The sequence below is a fragment of the Sitodiplosis mosellana genome, unplaced genomic scaffold, assembly GCF_009176505.1.
Source record: "Sitodiplosis mosellana isolate CC-2019 unplaced genomic scaffold, AAFC_SMos_1.0 Smas_scaffold_17, whole genome shotgun sequence".
Lineage (NCBI taxonomy): Eukaryota > Metazoa > Arthropoda > Insecta > Diptera > Cecidomyiidae > Sitodiplosis > Sitodiplosis mosellana.
Window position 1 is genome coordinate 656,265 of NW_022595259.1, and position 21,033 is coordinate 677,297.

The 21,033-nt window shown below is 34.0% G+C and overlaps 3 protein-coding genes across 5 annotated transcripts in view; 1 reads left to right on the forward strand and 2 right to left on the reverse strand.

Moving 5' to 3' along the window:
• LOC129568206 (malate dehydrogenase-like) overlaps window positions 1-6,820 on the forward strand; it is a 14,921-nt gene extending 8,101 nt beyond the window's left edge. Inside the window, exons 1-4 of one of the 3 annotated variants that reach the window (XM_055445850.1) lie at window positions 3,968-4,571; window positions 4,687-4,825; window positions 5,024-5,306; window positions 5,392-6,820. In XM_055445850.1, the coding sequence (XP_055301825.1) occupies window positions 4,766-4,825; window positions 5,024-5,306; window positions 5,392-6,122 (1,074 nt within the window). In that variant the 5' untranslated portion in view covers window positions 3,968-4,571; window positions 4,687-4,765 and the 3' untranslated portion in view covers window positions 6,123-6,820. Of the gene's footprint in view, window positions 1-3,967; window positions 4,826-5,023; window positions 5,307-5,391 lie in introns of those variants that run through there. The other 2 variants (XM_055445849.1, XM_055445852.1) reach the window with 2 other exon arrangements.
• On the reverse strand, window positions 253-11,506 carry LOC129568141 (uncharacterized). The gene is made up of 3 exons (XM_055445711.1): window positions 9,149-11,506; window positions 591-2,276; window positions 253-531 (listed from the first exon to the last, which is right to left on the reverse strand). Exons 1-3 carry the CDS (start codon window positions 11,500-11,502, stop codon window positions 525-527), a joined length of 4,047 nt encoding a protein of 1,348 aa, XP_055301686.1. The 5' UTR covers window positions 11,503-11,506; the 3' UTR covers window positions 253-524.
• Window positions 7,123-8,449, reverse strand: LOC129568208 (uncharacterized). Its single transcript, XM_055445855.1, has 4 exons — window positions 8,266-8,449; window positions 7,995-8,194; window positions 7,540-7,606; window positions 7,123-7,472 (listed from the first exon to the last, which is right to left on the reverse strand). Exons 1-4 carry the CDS (start codon window positions 8,308-8,310, stop codon window positions 7,335-7,337), a joined length of 450 nt encoding a protein of 149 aa, XP_055301830.1. The 5' UTR covers window positions 8,311-8,449; the 3' UTR covers window positions 7,123-7,334.
• Window positions 11,507-21,033: the final 9,527 nt, after the last annotated feature.

A 21,033-nucleotide genomic window follows, 5' to 3' on the forward strand; every position in this document is an offset into this window, starting at 1 on the left:
TGATAAAATTCATGTCGTCTCTTCTTAACCATCTTCTTGATTTTCTTTATATCTGGAATTTCAAATTTTTCAAAAACATATTCATGAATTCAGATTTAAAAAAAAACAATCGTCCTAAACGTCAATCAAGTCATTGATTTTTATTTGCTATCGCACACATTCCGAAATCCACATAGAATTAATTAAAACTAAAGTTGAGAAAAATAAATGGAAAAAAATGAGTAATTATGACTAAGTTTCTTTAGTCATTGTTTTAATTATCAAATTATCAAAAGCAAAAATGTTTGACTAATAAATGGCTAAAGGAACTATTTATTCACTACGTTATATTCTACAAATTTTCAAATATGTCATTGTAAAATTCAGAAAATTATGACTAAACATCAAAATATTTGGAAGAAGCGATAAAACAAATGGAATATGATAAAAATAAGGAGTTGAGTCAGCAGAAAAAAAAAAATTTCCCTGATTCACGGTGACTAACTTTTCTGTCCTCTCTTTCACTTTTAAAATCTCGCCTTATTTCAGAACCTAGAAAAATTATTGGATTAAAACCTCGCTTCGATTTTTAAAATTTTAAATGATCATACGAGTCAGGAATTTCATAGTTATTTTCTTGGGTGGTCACTATGGTGGTTTTTGGTGGTCGAGGTGGTCGATGTCGTTTGTTAATGGTTGCAGTTCTGGAATTTTGACTGAAGTTTGGTCGGTAGTCATGGGATAAATTAAAACACGGGTCGATACGTCTCTGTCTAAGTTTATACCAAACAATGCCACCGATGATGATTATTACTAGAATGATGACAGTTGCACTGAGGCACCAGATTGTAATTTTGTCACCAGTCCAATATTTGATCGGACATCGATCACTGTCTAACCTAACTGAAAGCATTTCCAAATCCTTGCAAGTAAATTCGTTAGTTTTGTCAACACCCACAATTTTCAGGCGCGGGAACGAGTCTCTATTGAATTCTTCAAGCTTTTTCATCCGACAACTTTTGATCACAAGTGTTGTGAGTTGGTTCATTTCAGTGGCAAAAATCTTTGCGTTCAGCGTCATGATGGGATTTCCAGATAAATCCAGCGACTCCAATTCACATTGTGATGAAAATGTTCGCAGTGGGATTTCGGATAATTCTATGCGTGATAAATTCACATGCTTAAGCTTATCTAATTGCTTGAACATGCTTTCGTTTACGGTTTTCAGCATTTTATTCTGTGAGATATCCAAGTATTCAAGCTTCGAAAGACCATTAAATACATCACCCGACAATGTCTCGATTTTATTCTGTGATATGTCCAAAAACTTTAATCCAGTTAAATTTTCAAAAAAGCTTTTATCCAATGTCTTTAATCCAATGTTTGCCATATTCAATCGTTGCAACTTCGAGTTTCCTGGGAATATTTGACTGATTTTCGGGACGTACAATTTATTATTTGATAAAAACAGTTCCTCCAAGTTTACAAATTTTTCAAAGTTATTCAAATTTTCAATTTGGTTATCGTTTAAGCGAATGGATTTCACTTGATTTGGTTGCGTTACATTTATCATTTTCAACTTATTGTGTGATAGATCGATTTCCTGAAGTTTGCTGGCATTTTCAAAAAAATTATCGGGAATCTTATCGATTCGATTATGGCTCAAATTCAAAAATTGCAAATTTTCAGATATTTGCGACAAACAATCAGCGCGATGGCTTATTTGGTTGAAGGCAAGATTCAAAGTCGACACCTTTTCTTTATTTTCGAAGAATTCGCAAGCATTGATCACATTGTTTGACAAGTCGATTTGTCGAATGTCGTTTGGCAACTTCGGAATTGTCGATAATGAATTATGCGATGCGTACAGTTGGGCCAAACTGGCTACATTGTCCAAATCAGGTAGCTTTTCCAATGACATTTTCGTTATATTCAGTGTTTGAATCCTCCTATACACACCAAACAGATTCATCGGTAATTCCTTGCGTTTACAATCCCGAAAACTAACTTTTTCGACTTTTGCACGTTCAAAACCGATATTCAATCCATTCTCTGTTTTACAATTGCTATAATCGGTCTCATTGAAAAAATTGCAATCGTCATTCGATGCGCCCGAACACAAGAAAACCACCGATGAGTTCGAATAGCTACATGATTCGATGCTATTTAAATAAACCGATTCCATTTGCCAAATCACACAAACAAAAAGGAAAAACTTTACACTCATTTTGGTGCAGTGCGCAGTAAAAACGACCGAGAGAGTTACCAATTTTTTAAACTGTTCGAAAAACTTATGACTGTTGGACTGAGGGATTATTATTTTCAATTTTTAAACGTTGACGTGTTTCATATGCCGTGTTATTCATTCGACTGATATAGGCTTTCATGCGATTGCGCTGATTTCTTATTATTATAATTCATCAACAAATGAAATGCATGCGCTTGGCGTATCAGTCAAATCACAGACTTATGCTGTTGAATGTTCTTATGTTATAGCACAATATTTGCGTCAACATAAATGATTAATTGTTATGAATCACATTTTGTTCGCATTTTTTTCTTTGTTTTTTTTTCTGCTATTTTTAGTGTTGATATGCTATTCTGACGAAAATCATGCTTATCTGTCTTACAAATTTATGGATTAAAATAATGAGCCAGAAATACCAAAGAAATACAACAACAAAAAAACGGAGCAAGACGATGACCCAAACATTCAAGACAAATTATTAAATTATTTGCAATACAAGTCGCTATGAAATCCGACTTGGTTTTCACCATGCCAATTGTCACTGAGCGTCACCTCAAAAGTGGTGCGATTGAAAATGAATGTGCTGCGTCCATACATTTATTTTCCAGAGCATATTGTGAACTGAATTCATCAGCATGAGCTAAATTTATGCGATAAATTCATCAGATAAATAGTATGCGTTGCTGTATAAACTCAACGTGTTCAAAACGCACACCCACTACGCATGTTTGAGCAACCACAATCAGTGCATATTCACACAAATGTCATTTAATTTTCTAATAAAAAAGATTCATTGGGATATAGTTTAAAAGTTAGGTCTAATGAAAATTTAAGATTCATTACATTACAATACGTTTGGTTTCGATGGTGTTCGAACACGAATCATACAATCACTGCTGAGCTCATTATCCTTTGCTTTGTTTTATTTATGTGTGTGAGTTAGAAGAACAAATCGTTGCAACAATTTCGGTTGACGTACGAGCGGCCAATCATTTCGATGATATTGAGTGTATTGTGCATTTTCATAGAATGCTCGTTGAGCATTTGATTTGTATCAAGTTGGATGCAGAGGCCCAATTCATTGGCAATCACATTTTTTTAGTCAACCGTTCATAATATATAGGTAAATACAGCGTATTTGACCGATATATCTGTCACATAAAGTATATGAAGAGTGCCAAAAACTTAATAAATGACCCCTATACGGGCGGCCAGGCAGTATATACTTTACTCACTTCAAGGTAAGATTATCTTTTACTGTCATAATATTGAACAGAACAGTCACAATATTTGTTAAGAAAATGGTCAATTCGATTGTGGCCCGAATGATACATAAATGGGTTAAAAAAAATCTTAAGAATAAAACCGATTGTAATCAGCATAGTTTCGCTATTGTGTTTCACGAATGACGTGATAAAGAGAAGAAATGCCAATTTCGTTCATTTTATTGGAATAAACACTCTCTCACTCTTTTATGAGAAATGCGTGATGAGATGATGTATTTTTTTTATATTTTTGATTATCTCCAAAAACAAAAATTCCCCACTCCATCTTTCCTACTCTATTGATTTGTTTTTTTTTTTTGTATTTTGCAAACACCATCAATATTCGGTTCTTTTTTCAAGTGTATCCCATCACTTTGCTACGAATAAAATACTATCCATTTCTGATGAAATAATTAATAGCATTGTGTTGGAATTTTAAACTTGGTTATAAATGGTGTTCAACAGTTTCGCCGAGTGTGTTTAGTTTTGTCAATACGAATAAGGTTAAAAATCTCAGTTATTAAGACTGTTGTTTCTTGTTCGAAGTGTTTTTTGCGTGTACCTTGAATTATTCGCACGTTTAATGCGCTGTTATTACCATTCACCGTTAAAAATACACGTTTTTCCGATCAATATCGGCGTGATTTTATTGTTTCTTGTAATTGTTGGCTTATGCAATAACGCAATTTGTTACACAAATGAATCAATGCGGTGAAGTAGTCGGTCTCATTCAAAGTTTCAAGTGCTATTTCTCTCTTTCAATTTCAGCACTGACTGTTTGGAAGAAAAGAAAAAACAATATAACACATGAAGCAGTATTCCGCTATCGCTCAAATTGATTGAACATATTGAGTATAGTATCTGATCATAGAATTTATGTGCAGTTACAAGTATAAAAAAAGGTTGAGTTCATTTTTGCTTTTAATTGTTTTTAAACATTGAAGACGCAACAATTGCTGGACTAGCAATATTAGTATTATATCAACGGGAAAAGTAAACACCAGATCATATTATATTGAACGCATCCATTCACATTAAAACTTAATGCAATAAAAGTAAAATTCGTTCGTGCGAAATTTGTAAGTAATGAAAAAGTGCGCATAATACTGAATACACACGTACTAGCGGAAAGTGCTCGAAAGCGTCGAATACGAAAAAAAACTATTTTCCCTCCAAAGATTTTTTTCGTTATAGGAGAAATTGACTGAATTGCTGCCATTTTTCGATCATTTCTGTCGGTTTTAGTAACAAGCATCAATTTTTACATTCAAAAATGAAATGTTACGTTCGCATTTTTATGGTTTGCGCTCTGTTTGTCATTTCTATACATGGCGTAAGTGAGAGTTTAAATATATTTTATTACATAATGAATATCAATGTGTAGGTGTTGAAAATTCGAAACAAAAAAAAAACCATTGATCGTTTGGTTAAAAATCACTTATGTAGAATATTTTACATATGAACGCCAACACATTGACATAATCCATGAAATTGAGTTTGATTTTTGTGAATTTCGATTTGCCATCAACAGAAGATAAACCAACAGAAGCCGATCAAAGTAACTGTCATTGGTGCAACGGGTGGTGTAGGTCAACCGATGAGTTTGTTATTGAAAGAAAATACATTAATTTCGGAATTAGCATTGTGGGGTGATGCCCGAGGTGGTATCGGAAAAATACCAGGAATTGCAGCGGATTTGTCACATATCAGTACACCGGTTAAAGTTCTCGGTTACAGTGGGCCAGGCAATATATCGGCTGCACTTCAAAATGCTGATGTTGTTGTTATACCAGCTGGTGTTGCACGGAAAAAAGGTAAAAGTGTCATCATTTAGATCGCAACATTCCATTGAACAAATCGTTGAATATGCAAGATGAGTGTGTTTCTATTGATTTTCAGGCATGAGCCGTCAAGAATTGTTCAAAGCAAATGCTGAGATACTCCGTGACATAGCTGTGAAAATATCAACGGTATGTCCAAAGGCGTTGATAGCTATCATCACTAACCCAGTCAACTCGGGCGTTCCAGTGGTATCCGAAGTATTAAAAAAGCAGGGCACATATGATCCAAATCGCATTTTCGGTGTGACCACATTGGATATTGTTCGCGCACAAACATTCATTGGCGATGAAATGAATGTTAGTCCATTGGAGGTAAATGTTCCAGTGATCGGAGGTCATTCTGATGAGTCAATAATCCCAGTATTATCGCAAACCCATTTGAATTCAGTACCAAAAAAAGCTTTAACTTTACCAAAATTCGAAGAATTGACTAAACGCATTCAAGTGGCTGGTAGCGAGATCGTCACTGCTAAAAATGGTGATGGATCGGCCACATTGTCGACAGCATATGCCGCCACTCGTTTTGTCAATGCATTGGTTGAAGCATTGACGGGAGATCCAAATGTGTTCGAATACGCATATGTGCGCTCAAATGTTACAACCGCCAAATATTTTTCCACTCGCTTAAAACTGGGTAAAAATGGAATCGAAAAAATCTTTGGCATTCCAGAATTGAACGAGTTTGAGAAGAAACTTCTGCATGAAGCCATCCCCTTATTACAAAAAGACATTGAAGCTGGCGAAAAATACGTTAAGGAAGAACAGATAACAACGAAAAATTTACAATAAATTATTGAACTTCTTCAATCATTACAATTATACAGTAGAACATCGATTATCCGTCAGGCACCGGATCAGAGCCTTGACGGATAATCGAAAAAGACGGATAATCGAGATTTTCATAAAATAAGGCAAAATAATCAAAATTTCCATACTTTCTAATTAGTTTTTGATGAGAAACAAAGTGATGTAGAAAATATATAATAGATATGAGAACAGATTTGGTGAATTGTCCAATATATTGGACAATCTTGTATATACAAGAAGTGCACCGAAAACGCAAAGCCTCTGATTTCAAATCTTATTGTGCGAATGTACAAGCGGCACACAATTGATTTTTATTATGAAAGTTAGTTGGCAACTTTATTCGTATGTTCAAGTGAAATAAACTGAAAAATGAACTGAACAAAAACTTTTCCACCTTGAAAATGTATGACGGTTAACGGAGGTGACGGTTAATGGGAGGACGGATAATCGAGGTTCTACTGTATTTAACTTTGTTCAAGATAAACTCATTATCATTTGATCTTTTTATTATGCCACATTTAATAAAAAATCACCAAATTTAATAAAACTTGAATTGGAATGAAGAAAAACTCAATGCGTATTTTTTTCAATTGTAATGTTATACGAAAATTCAAAAACAAATGAATTCCCCACCGCATGGGATAATCTACATTCAGGCAATTGAGCTGCTCAACAGCCAAAATCTGCATTCAAATATTTGGAATACTCTGTAAGCACTATTCCCTGTGCGACTTTTTCTCAAACAACAAACATTAGAAACAATATCACATTCAACACCAACTGAACTCTCAAATGTCTACGATAAATAATGAACTTGAATAATAATAAGAACTAATCGATTTGAGACACTGAGCGTATTTACAGCGAGAATTTTTAGCCATAACATTTAAAAAGCGAAATATCGTCTGGGCGCGAAAAGTAAATGAAATTTGCCAATATATATTTCTGAACAAAAATACTTATTGGAAATTTGCGTGTGCATACGGAACAGTTGGAAATTTGACCTCTTGTTTCCTTAGCATTGTCATGTAATGATTTAATGTCATATATACATTGTCATGTATATTAAAATTAAATTTTATTCATAATAAACAATTAACAATACATTTTAACAAATTCATAGTTGGCATTCATTTATCGAGTCTTCTTATGATGCTGGAGCCACATCACACTGTGATAACGTAAACCACACGTTCAAAACAGAAAAAAGTAGCAGAAATGGAGAAACGGTAGAATAAATAAACTGTAGTTTACTTTGTCGCAATGGGATGGTAATTCATTACATGTCATTTGGATGGTTTTATAGATATGATCGACCAGTTCTAAGTCAGCCTATGATACGATTCAAAGAAAAGTAATCAAAAATTGCTCGAATTATTCCTGTTTAAAATATTATTACTTTTTCTAATTCTCCAGTCTCCTCCTCATAAAGATTGTCGAATTTCGCATAAATATGACTAAGGCATCTGTAAAAAAAACGTGTTTGCTTATTCATATGTACACTAATTTGAATAGTTTGAAGCGAAAATGTAATACAGAAAAGTTGCGCGAAAAAATGTCGATGATGAATGAGCGGAAAAGGGATAGCTATATAGTAAACTGTATAGTTAACTATAGTGAACTAAATTACTATCTCTTTTAATTTGACATTTTTCCACACAACTTTTCTGTATTACATTTTCGCTCCAAACTACTCATTTGATATACTTGATATATTGACGCGCACAGTAAGAAAAGTACGAATTCTGAATTTTTAAAAAGAAAGTTTAATACGTATGAATCTACAATATACCAGTCAAATGAAAAAAAATTGATTCAAAATATGTATGGATTTTATGAAACTAATTTATTTACGTGGAAAGTTCAAATGCATCAATTGACCAATCCTTTTCACAGCTTTCGACACCATTATTAAATTCTTCTGCATAACCATTCCAGTCTTCTTCAAATGAGGTTCCATTGAGATTGTCACCAAATTTACGAATCACGCATTTAAATTTTCTCAATATTCCATGCACATCAGTTATACCGATTGAGACGGACAGAACGAATTCCTTAAATGGGAATGAATAAAACGGTACAAGCAAATTTTATAACGATATTTTTAATGAACATCCGTTGTTACCGTTCCGCAGAGAACTGCAATGAAAAATATCACGAGGAGTTTCATTTAGAAGTACGGCACTTTAATAACTGTGTCTCGCTTTGATTCAAAAGCCTTTAAATAAAATCGTATATACGAAACAATCATACCCGATTTGGGTATTTTGACATACATGACTCTTAAATGAATTTGTCACACGACACAAATCGACTAATGAACTTGAATAAAACTAGAATTTAATTTATTCGATGCGTTACTCAAGTAGAAATTTAATGTTCATACACTTCAATTCCTTCTGAAGACATATTTCTGCTACTTGAACGCCCTTTAAGACTTTTATTACCGTAGCACACAAAACAACCATCAAATAGATCGCTTCATTTCGAACTACGTTTGTTTTACAACTGCTTTTCTCTTTGGTTCAAAAGCCTTCAAATAGCGTCGATTCATCAGGAACACGTCAGGAAACAAGTTTACTCTAGTTAAATCAATCAGCCACACTGCATAAATCGAATTTAATGAACTAGTGAAATTTACGTCATATGTGTGCGATGCAGGAGAGTTACGATTGTGACTAACTCTGGTGTTTACCAAATATACAAAATCGTACCGGCTCACATACAACTACTTCTGTTCTTAATAGGGAAATTGAATATAAAATTGGATTTAATAAAAGAATACTTCATTGAAGACGACTGTGCACGTCATTTATTTATTCAGCTGTTTACAATCCTTTGATCTAATGATAGTGACCTACAATAATGTTGCTATTTCTAAATCTTGATAATAGCTTTATGCCAGTACTCTTCCATCATGAGTGTATAAGTTCATGCGTTTGACGTGACATTGATAACGATTTTTCTCTGCTGAGCTTATGGTCTTTGAAATAATTGTGCATTTTTACGTATGGTTTGGCTGTTTTCGTAGTAATTGATTATCATAGTGTGTATTGGTTGAAATTGGCATTGGATTGAATTCATGTCGCAGGTGATCATAGGTGTCTCCCCTATCTGGAATTTCCTCATAAATATGTTCTTCAGATAATGTAGGCCGTGTAACAGTTTCGGAAGAAATGTCATTTCTAGCTGATAAGTCTGCCATTTCAATCGGTTCTTCTGTTCTATTTCCTGTATTTCTTTTCAGTGGTTCTTCGCTGTTTTTTCTGTGCCATAATCGTCTACCGAGAATTAATCCAAAACACACAACAATAAAAAGTGTTGATACACCGATTGTGACCAAGTATTGTGGCAGTTTTGATGATTCTATTTCTGGAATCTCGGTGGCGGTGACTGTATCGGTTACTGTACTTTCAGTTGAACTTTGAACAATGAGATGGCAATCTTCACCATGTTTTTGTTTCCACGGATCTCCAATGAGCTCTAAATTTGTCCATTCTCGTGTCAAATTTGGCACAAATGTTGCCAAATATTCGCATGAAAAGAGATTCAATGACATTGCTAATGAATTGATTCGGGGAAATCTTGTTTTGGACGCAAGGCCATCGATCTCACTCAAATCATTTCCTTCTAAATAAATTTTCTCCATGGTCTTTGGCAATAGCGAAAAGTTTACTTTTTCTAAATTATTAAATGAAACATTCAAATTTAATAGTTTCGTCTGGCCTTCAACTATGCTCAAATGCGACAGATGCGAATGAGCTAAATTCAGTTGGGTCAAATGAAGCTTGTTGAACAGGCTTGCGCTTGCATTACCAATAATGTTTTTTGACAAGTCCAATGTTGCAAGTGAAGATCCAAACAGCTGGATTAAATGCGATACATTTTGAATATGACAGTCGGCCGCATAAAAATGAGATATATGACTTAACGTTTCTGCTAAAACCGTAAAATTAACATTTTCCAAATGGTTACCAGAGAGGTCAAGTTTGATTAGCTCATCAAGCGACGAGAATGGGTTAAAATGGCCGAATGATAAACTCGTATTCTTCAAGAATAACCCTTCCAATGCGCTGAATTTGGCGAATGTAGTTGCATTCAGTGGCCCCACAAAATTTTCGGATAAATCAATCGAATCGATCGATGGTTTCAAATATCGGAGTATTTCGGGTATGTTATCGAGTTGATTGCCTAATACGTCAAATATTTCCAATTTGGTGAAATTTTGCAAAATGTGAACATTTTTCATAGTTTTTAAGTGATTCTTAGATAAATCAAGCCAACTTAATTTCGTGTGAAATTCAATTACATTCACATCAAAATCCGTCAAATGTGCGTCACTCAGAAATAATGCTTCTAAATTTTTGAATCTCCGAAGTGCATTTCCATCGATTTGCTTTATTATTGCACCAGACAAATCAAGCGTTAAAAGTTTTGATCCTAAACACAGTAACAAATCGTACAGATTTTCAACGGTGCTGCTTCCCACGTAGAAGTGAAGCAAGTTCACTAAACTGCCATTGTTGCAATGCATTTCGACGATTCCAGTTGATGTGCGAAAAAATCCTTCTTTTCGATCACCAAAAATCACTTGTACATTTCGACTCAAATTTTTCATGTCAAAGAATTGAAAGTAGTCCCACGAAAGGTGCAATGAAGACACATTTATTGAATCAATTATTGGCACAGATTTAAAGGAATTGTTTTTGATTCGTAGAGTTTGTAAGTGTTGGTTATTGACGAACACACTCTCTATTCTTTTAATAAAATTGCTGTCCAAGTCAACATAATGTAAATTTGATAAATTGCTAAACGCCACTTCTTCTATAATCCTTATGACATTGTGCGATAAATAAATACTTTTGAGTTTTTTTGCCGCTTCAAAACTGCTCGATTCAATCTTTTCTAAATGATTATATGAGAAATCGATCGTTGTGATTTCAGGCGTTTTCGAAAAAATCCGCATTGGAATTTGATTCAGGTGATTGTGAGTACAATTTAATATCTCTAAATTCTGATGCTGTAAGTCGAACGAATCAAGAGACTTATATCCAGAGTAAGAAATGTCCAGAGATGACAACTGCTTGTAGCTTTTAACCGAAACTAAAACTTTTTTCACTTCACATTGTTCGATTTTTAAGTGTGTTACACCGAAATCGGTGAAGGGCACATTAAATATTCGCGAAAATCTCAAGTCAAAACAATTACTGTCATTATCCGATTCGAATGTTTGCTTGCAGTAGAATTTTTTTAAATTTTTATTGTCAGTCTTAACGAAACAAAACCAATTGTCAAATGCTTTGGAAACACAGATGAAAATCAAAAAAACGAAGCACTCTGAGTGGAATAAATCCATGTTCATGCCTTTGGCTACGTTCTTGCGACTGCGTTAGAATTGAATGTTTAATTTTATGGTTCTTTTGAGGAGCCTAAATGAACAAGTGAATGTGATTATCAGTAACCAACAATTTCATGTGCCCATGTGTGTTATCTCCTTTAACTTTACAATAAAGCCAATGCAATATGTACAAATTTGTTTCACTGAATAACAGCATTTTTTTTGCTCACAGCAAACAAATGATAGCGAATGAAATGTGATTCATTAAATTCATAAATGGGATTTTAATATATAATCAAAAGCGGTCACCTTTGCCCTCGGCATGCAAATGTGTATTGTGCTAAAAGAGTCCGAAACCGATAATCAAAATCATTTGCTCATTTAATCATAACGCTCATAAAATTAAACATTTTTCAACAAATCAGTTGAAAAACGAAACCAAAGCGTGAACATGAATTTAATTCGCTTGAAATGCTTGGTCGTTTTAATTCTATACCTAGTTTACTGCAAGGCAGTTGATCGATTATACGAATGGGATATTGATCACTGGTTCTGCACCGCAGTTAATCGCATCAACAGTGGCTACCATGAATTTTACTGCAAACTAGCATCTAAATTGAGTAAAAATGAAAGTTGTTTCGATTTGACCGATCCGGGAGCATTTGGACGGAATAAGTTGATTGACATAGCTGGAGTGACAGAATTAAAGGTGCAACAGTGTGAAATTGAAAACGTTTTGGCTTGCATCTCCGAATTCAACTACAAAAATATAGAGACGTTGGACATTTCCGGCTCTGATTACAATTCTTTTAATTCATTCAATCTAAAACATGAACAATTGAAAAAGCTGAACGCAAGCCATAACAAATTCCGGCAAATGCCACGGTTTTTTCACGAGGTACCCGATTTTTTGGAGATCGACTTTTCCTTCAATCAACTGGACACAATTAAATACCTGAATTTCAACAAACTTAATCGACTTAGGCGAATTCATTTATCACATAATAAAATTTATATAATAGATCCTGGTGCATTTTCGAATTTAGTCAATGTCGAATACATTGACCTTAGCTATAATGAATTATTGTATTTTAAAGCTAATTTTCACAATGACACACGCTTGAAAGTGTTGCATGTAGAAAAAAATAAGCCGCTTAAAACTTTGCCAATGTTGAATGTGGTTGTGGATGCAGTGCACTTGTCGTGGAAACATATCGAATCGTTTGACATGGAAAATTGGAAGCAGGACGTGCAAGTGGTGTTGAATAGTGGAGAAGAGGGATTGTTCCGTAAATCGATCGAAGTCACGGAAATCCATTGCAAATATCGAAGTCTAATAAACTTACATTTCATTCGAGTTGCAAGTGGTCGAGTCAAAAATCTGCACGATCTATTGCAGTGCTTGAGCTTTCAATCAGTCACAAATCTCGGTTTGTCTGGCACGAATCTGAAGCATTTAAATGAAGTTCAACTATTTAAAAACTTAAATATTCTTCTTTTAAGCAATACACAATTAACGGATTTCAATTTCACTGTAATCAAACATTTGCAGCGTTTAAGGATGCTAGATATATCTGAAAATCGATTGAAAACTCTGAAAAATGTTGAATATTTAAAATTTGAATATTTAGAGGAGTTCGATGTGTCGAACAATCAACTTGACAACATACCCGAAATAATACACCATCTTAATCCAACGATTGCTACTTTGAAACTTTCAAATAACTTTATCGGCCCGATAAATGCAACTACATTCGCCAAATTCGGCGATTTAAAAGTGCTGCATGTGAAAAATACCAGTTTATCATTCGTTGGTGATTTCAATCCATTTGATTTTAATGAGGAGCTCTTCTCTCTAGATATTTCATACAATCGATTGAAAAGTGGTAATATTAGAGCATTAACCAAGACCTTACGTCAATTGTCTGAATTCTTTGCTGTCGAATGTCGCATTGAAAACACCACAAAATTGGTGAAGCAATTTGGACCATCGCTTCAGGTGCTTAATTTATCCGGTAATTTATTTGAGGAAGTGAATGTCAGCACATTCAATCACACTGATTTGCATGAGCTGAATTTGACCCATTCGAATCTGACAACATTTGACATATCGAAAGGGCAATGGAAACTCAAGTTGATTGATATTTCTTTTAATTTATTGAAAAAATTGAACTTTTCATCGTATTCAGGTGCTATGAAACAGATGTTAACGCGAGAAAATGATTTAACTGAAATTGATGGACTCACTCGATCACACTTTCCGTTGTTGTCCATGGCGGACATTTCAAAAAATCGGTTTTCATGTGATTATTTAACAACGTTTGTGCCAAAATTGAGGCGAGAATGGCCAAAATTGGAATTCATTGGCGATCCATGGGATCAAAAACATGGTGACGATTGCCATCCCATCGTTCAAAGTACAGAAATCGATGGAATTACAGAAATGCCAGAAATAGAGCTTAGTACCGCTTTGATTTTAGAAAGTTCGACTGAAGTTCGAAAGAAAGCGAATGAATTTTCACCCCAATATTTGATCACAATTGGTGTATCAACGCTTTTCATTATTCTGTGCTCTGGGCTTATTTTTTGCAAACGATTTGGCAAGAAAAAGACGAGAACAATAAATGGATCGTCGGAAAATAGGAGAGAGGGAGAAGAAAGAGAAGCAATTGAAATGTCAATTTTATCGCCTGCAAGAAATGAAAGATTCGCATTACCAGATGAAAACATTTACGAAGAGATCAATTATTATCATGTACGAAACCATGAATATTATATAAGAAACGATGAATACAGCACAATCGAAGACGAAAGCTATATGAGAGAGTCTAGTTTGTATCATTTGTATGGATACATATAATGTTAAGCGTTCAGGAATGAAACGAAATGAATTGTTCTTTTATAAATTGTATAAATGAAGAGAGAATCAAATGCATTTTATGGCAGCAATTTTTTGACGTTGGCTGCAACAAATAAAACTCGTGAAATACGTTCATTATATGCGATTCCGCTGTTCTGTCTGTTTAATTGGAAATTGGTGAAATCTCATTACTATGACTTCTGGCTCATTGCCTTTGTTTTGCTCGTCATTGTCATATTATTCGAGTCTCACCAAACTTATTAATTCAATGTACCGAAACTATCGCTCCAAAAAATATTACTTCTTGGCGATTTTGTGGGATTTCAATTGAAACTCCAAATCTCTAATACGCGCTCTCTTTAATGGACCGTATACAAATTTGGCAATAAATCAAATGATTTCCTCTGTTTACTCACACAAATTATTATCATAAAATATTAACGTTTGGTAGCGCAATGAAAATCGGTAAACATGATGGTATATAAAGGCGAGTTCAACATTTCATCAGTTACGATTTGGATTCCGAACTAAGTGATAGTAAATATTCAACAATGAGAATCTTCCATACTTTGGCGATTTTGGTGGCAATGGTGTTAGTGTTGGGTGTGGTTAGTGGAAGTCCACAAGAAGGTGGGCAACGTATGCAAAGAGGCAGTGGCCCACCGGAAGATGGACAACGGCCGCAAGGCGGTGGACAAGGCAGTGGTTTCGGTGGACAAGGTGGTAGTGTACAAGACAGTAGACAAAGAGGCCGACGAGGAGGCAAACGTGGACAGGAACAGCGAGGTGGCCAACAAGGTGGAGAACAATAAGGATAAAAGTCCAACATTCAATCTTTGCTTTGAATAAGATCGTCATTGGCCAATCAACTATAATAACCAACTGAACCGTCAAGAAGACTAAAAGTCTCCTTTAAATCTATGATTTCGAATCACATTGCACTAAATCAAAATTTTCACCATCGCAAACGATTATTCTGATAAAATTATAATGATCACAAAACGCACAATGTATCACAAATAAAACATGGGAAAATAAAAGGTTTGCATGGGATTTATTGTATTTTATTAATTTCTGTGAAACGAACTTTTCCATTGAAAAAGACAGGGCAACGGATAGCTAATTTAAAATGCGAATTTTGGGCGTCTGTAAAAAAAAAGGTCAGTAATTCTTATGTTTGATGAATGAAATAAATCACTTGCGATTAATCGTTGAATTGGATTTTACTCGTGTGATGGTGGACAGATTGAATTTTATTGAGTGAATTAGTGTAGTCAACCTTTTCTTCATAAATGTGTTCATCTATTGCTCATGTGCTGCGCTCGAATTATCTTTGCACTTTGATTCCATTTCAACTGGTATTAAACTTATCAAGTCTATGTTGTGACCTCGATTCTAATATATTTGCAAAACCCATTTTGCGAAAACGATGTTGGTTCAATCATGGTTGGTAACGGATTAATGGTCATCTTTTTCAATTTTGCCAATTACAGTTAAACGTGAAACGTAGTTTCAAAACAATTGGCTTCGTTTATTCTTCAATTTCATAAATTGCACGGTCGCAATCATTATCGCAGGTCAATAAAAAGGCACTTTTGTGTTATGGATCATTTAATGTGATTAGATTGTTTGTTGTCAAAATTGATTCTAATTCGAAAATAAACACTTATATGCACAGAGTTCGCGCTTAGCGCTAATATTAAAAAGCTTCGCTTAGAAAATTAGCTATCATTACCTGTCCACATACACTATGTTTATGCTAGAATTAGAATGGATTTTGACAAACACAATACAACACATTAAACGAACTATACAAAAAGTTTTTATACTCCATGGAAATCTAAACAAGATCAGTGTAGAAAATAAACGAGCTGTAATAAATAAAATTGAAAAACTAACGAACAAAATTAACTAACAATCAATTGGAATTTAGAACAATCGGCAACAATGGAGAACGTCTTTTGGTTTTTGGCTTTATTTTCGTTCGTGTTATTGTTAGCATTACTCATGTTTGTCTTGTATTCGGATAGCTGCTCCAATCTTGATCATCTTCATTACTATGAAAGTCATAATGACGATTTTCGGGAACTTTTTTGTCTTCTTATTATCAACTTGTTTTTTTATCAAGCATAATTTTTCGTTAATAGTTCGTCATTGTTCAAAGTCGAGCTTCCCATGTGGGTATTTCGTTTATGATACAACCCATTTCACAGTATAAAAATAAAACTTTGGTGGCAGCCAATAGTCAACAAAAAAAAGTATCACAATAATTATCATAGCCAACATCGCCGACCAGAATGCGCTCAAAATACTGATAGACTTGGATCGAGAGAAGAAAAGGAAATGGATATTAAAAGAGGAATCGAAAGATAAGAAGTGAAAGTGAGAGAAATTAAGCGTCAGAAAAACAATTCGCTTAAGCAACAAGAAAATTGGCTTAAAAATTCGTCACGAATTGGTAAAAAGCAGTTTTTGTTTATTTTAATTTTTGTGTTGCTTGTTAATTCAATTTGTTGCTTCAGTTGTCCAAATGCCAGCCGGTTGTCAGCGGTTGATTCTCTCCCCACAGCATAGCACCTTACACACGCATTGGTGGTCTTGGTTTTGGTGGTGGCGGTGGTTTGTATCTTTGTGGTATACGTCCTGGCTGTGGAGATCCAAATGTTGCTGCAGCCAACATCAAAACAATCACAAAAAATCCAAAGATATTCTTCATTTTCGCTCCGTTTATGTACACTTTGAATACAAAATGAAACTGATTTGATTTTTGACTGTCGCACTGGTGTTTATATGGCACCAATCTACAAATCAAGACACTGATTCTTTTGATAGTTGAAAATTCCCTGTGAAGAGTAAAAATTTGGTTGTTCCCCGATTGGATGTAATCCGTCCGTGATTTAAAACAATCATGAGAAAAAGTACCGTTATTTAATTTTTTTTTGTGTATCTTTTGTGCTGCAACAGCAAAAACAATAAGGTGATTTCAAAAGAAATTTCGATTTTGTGTTTACAAATACCGTTATTTAGATTATAAACTCTAACTTCGCGAAGGTTCTCTAATCACGTTCTAAGAATGTGTCATGAAAAAAAAAACATTGGTTCAATTTTCAACAGCATGCAAACGAGATTGGAATCGTAATGAAATCGACAAAGTGTAAATCGTTTGCACAAATTGTGGAAAGCGCCTGAAATTATACTGCCATTTGAGATTTGATAAATAAAATACAGCTTTGTGGAACTTATAAACATCATTTTTCAACGGAAGACGGAAGAAAATTTTTTTTCTCAATAGATCCAAGTGTTTAATTGATAAATACATAAATAAACATTACTTGAAGCACGATCAATTGAAATCCTAATCGATTATCTTTTGATCTGAATGGGTCATGCTGAGTTTAAATTGTTCATCAGTTTCCATAAATGGATACTACTAACAAATTATAGAAAGTGAGTAATATTGAAAGAATGATCATTTCATACTGGGACGTGTAATCTATATGATTCGTAATCTTTTCGGAAATTCTTTCAAACAACAATTACGAAATTATGTGTAAGCAGGATATATTCAAATTCATACCCTGAATGCGTACGTTAATAACAATTTGAAAGTAATTTCTTTTTTGAAGTTAATAACTGCGTATAATATTTATCATTCTAACGAATTTTATCAAACGAGCAGCGGGTGGAAGCATTTTTGTTCTGCATTTTGCTTTGTCGAAGCATTAAAACTTGGGTTGAGCTGGAAATTCGATAAATTTTTGTATCGCTTTTCATAATTCGTGAAACTTCATAACTACTAAACCACGCGGTACATTTTTGAGATTATCTCAAAAGATTAACTTCTCCCAAAAGACTAACAAACATATGCGTCTCCATATTATCACTACTGATTCTGGAATATAAAAATTTGTGAAAAGCAGGAAGCCGAACTATTATAAAAGTCCAAATCCAGAGTGTAATAAGATGAATTGTTTGACGTCCATTAAACGTAGTCGTTTGTTGTGCTCTTCAAAACGAATAATTTTTCAAAATGAAGTGTGCGATTTTGTTACTCGTATTTTTTATAAAATTGTCTGAGTTGAATGAATTCAATTGCATCATCTATGAAGATGAAAAAATGGAGTCCATTGAGATATATTCATCGAGTTTCAACGGAATTGTGCTAGTGCCAAATTGTACAACAACTTTTTCTCAAATGAACATAATTAATAAAGCAAATGTGAAAATTGCTGAATATTCTGTTGATAAAATAAATAAACTTATCGAAGACTATCCAAATTTAAATTCGTTAGACATTTTCGACTCCAGGATAGAGTCGTTGTCTGTACAACATCGACATTTAGTCATTTTGAACGCATCACATAATCAAATATCGAAATATCCGTGGAATTTTTATTTACAAACTCCCGAACTAACTGAAATTGACATTTCGTACAATAATTTAACATTTCTTTGGTGGATATTACCGGTGAAATTAAAAAAATTATATATATCACACAATAAAATATCATCATTGGATAAAATGGCTTTCGAAAGACTCGATAAGTTGACTTTTCTAGACCTGAGTTACAATTTCATTTCAATAATTGATTTAAGTTTGTTTAGTGATAACATCATTTTGAAAACTCTACGATTGGAGAACAATCCAATTTCAAAGTTCGGTTGTGATTTTTTATCATTTGTAGAACGTGGAGTGTCGGTGTATTTTTCTTGGAAATACATCACCGAGTTGAACACTGAGTGTAAAGATCATCGAATTCGTGTAGTCCCAAACAGACAAGATGAAGGTTATGCACCCACTTTGGACGGGCCAATCGCATTACATTGCAATAAACACAGTCTAAAAAAGTTCCAGAAATTTACAGTTGATAATTTTGGTGCGGAAATAATAAATTGTTTTTCCGAGGAGCTGACCGAATTGAGACTGTCCGGTCCAATTGCAGAAGAGTTAGATTCTAGTCTATTTAATCAATTCGTTGGTTTAAATTATTTTCGAATAGAAAATACACAGCTAATAGAATTGGATTTGAGCATATTGAATAGTATGAAAATGTTAGACACGCTCATAATCATGAACAATTCTCTGAAGAAGATGACAAATATTTCGTATTTAGGGAACCTTGGTAATATTGAAAATTTTGTAATCAATGAAGAACAATTAGAAAATACGCTAGAGATAATTCAACATTTACATCCATTAGTTGAGGGATTGGACTTATCACACAGCTTCGTGGGAGCGATAAACGTCTTTTCATTTGCAAAATTTACAAATTTACAATCTTTATGGCTGTCTACTACAAATCTTTCATTCGTCGCTGATCAAAACCCATTTGCACCGCTTAAGAAACTAACGCTGCTTAACATTTCTAACAACAAATTACAAAATGTCAACTTTGAACTGTTATCGCCGACTTTAAAACATTTAACAACATTTTACGTGATTTACTGTGATATCCATGCTTTAGATTTGGTAAAATTTCTTGGACCATCACTTCAGGATCTCAAATTATCTGGAAATTTTGTAGGTCAAATAAATAATCGGACATTTGAAAATATAACCTCACTAGAGTCTCTTGAATTGGCTAACACAGAATTATCATTCATCGATTCAAATCCATTTGAACCACTAAAAAACCTTAGATACCTTTCCATTTTTGAAAATAATTTAGAAAACACAAATCTCACGATGCTATCGTCAACTTTGAACAATTTGAAACATTTCCATGCTTTCAACTGTAATATCAATAATGCATCGGAAATAATTAAGCTCTTAGGTGAACCCCTCAATCAACTCATCTTGTCTGGAAATTCATTAGGAGCAGTGGATTCAAGTATATTTAAGAAAATGAAAAATTTACAGTATTTGTTCTTGCGTCAAATGAATGCACCCAATTTCGACTTCAATGTACTTCAAAATCAGCAAAATCTAATCACAATCCATGTATCTAACAACAATTTGAAGCGTGCAAATCTTGCACTATTGCCCAGTACCTTGACAAAACTTTATTTGAGTGACAACGATTTGAACGAATTAGATGGCGTTACTGAGTCTCGTATTTTAAATCTAAAAGAGATGTCAATTTCACTGAATCGCTTTCCATGTGACTATTTGGATAAACTTTTGCTACAACTTAAAGTTAAATGGCCGAATTTGGAATATAGTGACAATCCATGGCAACAAAAACATGGAGAAAATTGTACTATTCAAAATCAACGTAGAGCCACTGATGGAATGCCGATTGAAAATATCAAAAGTGGACATGTCAACGAGGCAACCGATACGAATTCTACCGAAATGCTCTTCACAATTTCCGTTCCAATTGTTTCTATAATATTGATTATGGGGACAGTTTTCGTACTATACAGGAAATGCAATCGTTTTTATTCAAGATGAGAGTCGAATCAACTTAAACTTCTAATCAATTATTGCCTACCGTGAGGAAGCCATGCACAGAAAAACTGATCAAAAACAAATGTAGAGAAATTAACGCAGCTGTAAGTTTTGTTCAATCATGAAGTCATACATTGTATTTAAATTCAATGTGTTATCTCGTAAAGTTGACACCAGATGGTTGCTTATCTCAAATGCTCGTCTTCTCGCAGTTTGTTTATGGAATGCGATGACATTTGTTCGTTTATTTCGCAACAATTTCTTTTTAAACCGCATTTATCGCGCTCTTTCGCATAGTTATAAA

Coding starts and splice junctions, on each gene's coding strand:
- LOC129568208 (XM_055445855.1), bottom strand. CDS start 8,310: ATGAAACTCCTCGTGATATTTTTCATTGCAGTTCTCTGCGGAACG. Junction 8,195..8,265: donor TTGCAGTTCTCTGCGGAACG/GTAACAACGGAT, acceptor TTCCCATTTAAG/GAATTCGTTCTGTCCGTCTC. Junction 7,607..7,994: donor GATGCATTTGAACTTTCCAC/GTAAATAAATTA, acceptor TTTTTTTTACAG/ATGCCTTAGTCATATTTATG.
- LOC129568141 (XM_055445711.1), bottom strand. CDS start 11,502: ATGAACATGGATTTATTCCACTCAGAGTGCTTCGTTTTTTTGATTTTC. Junction 2,277..9,148: donor CGAAAACAGCCAAACCATAC/GTAAAAATGCAC, acceptor TCAGTCCAACAG/TCATAAGTTTTTCGAACAGT.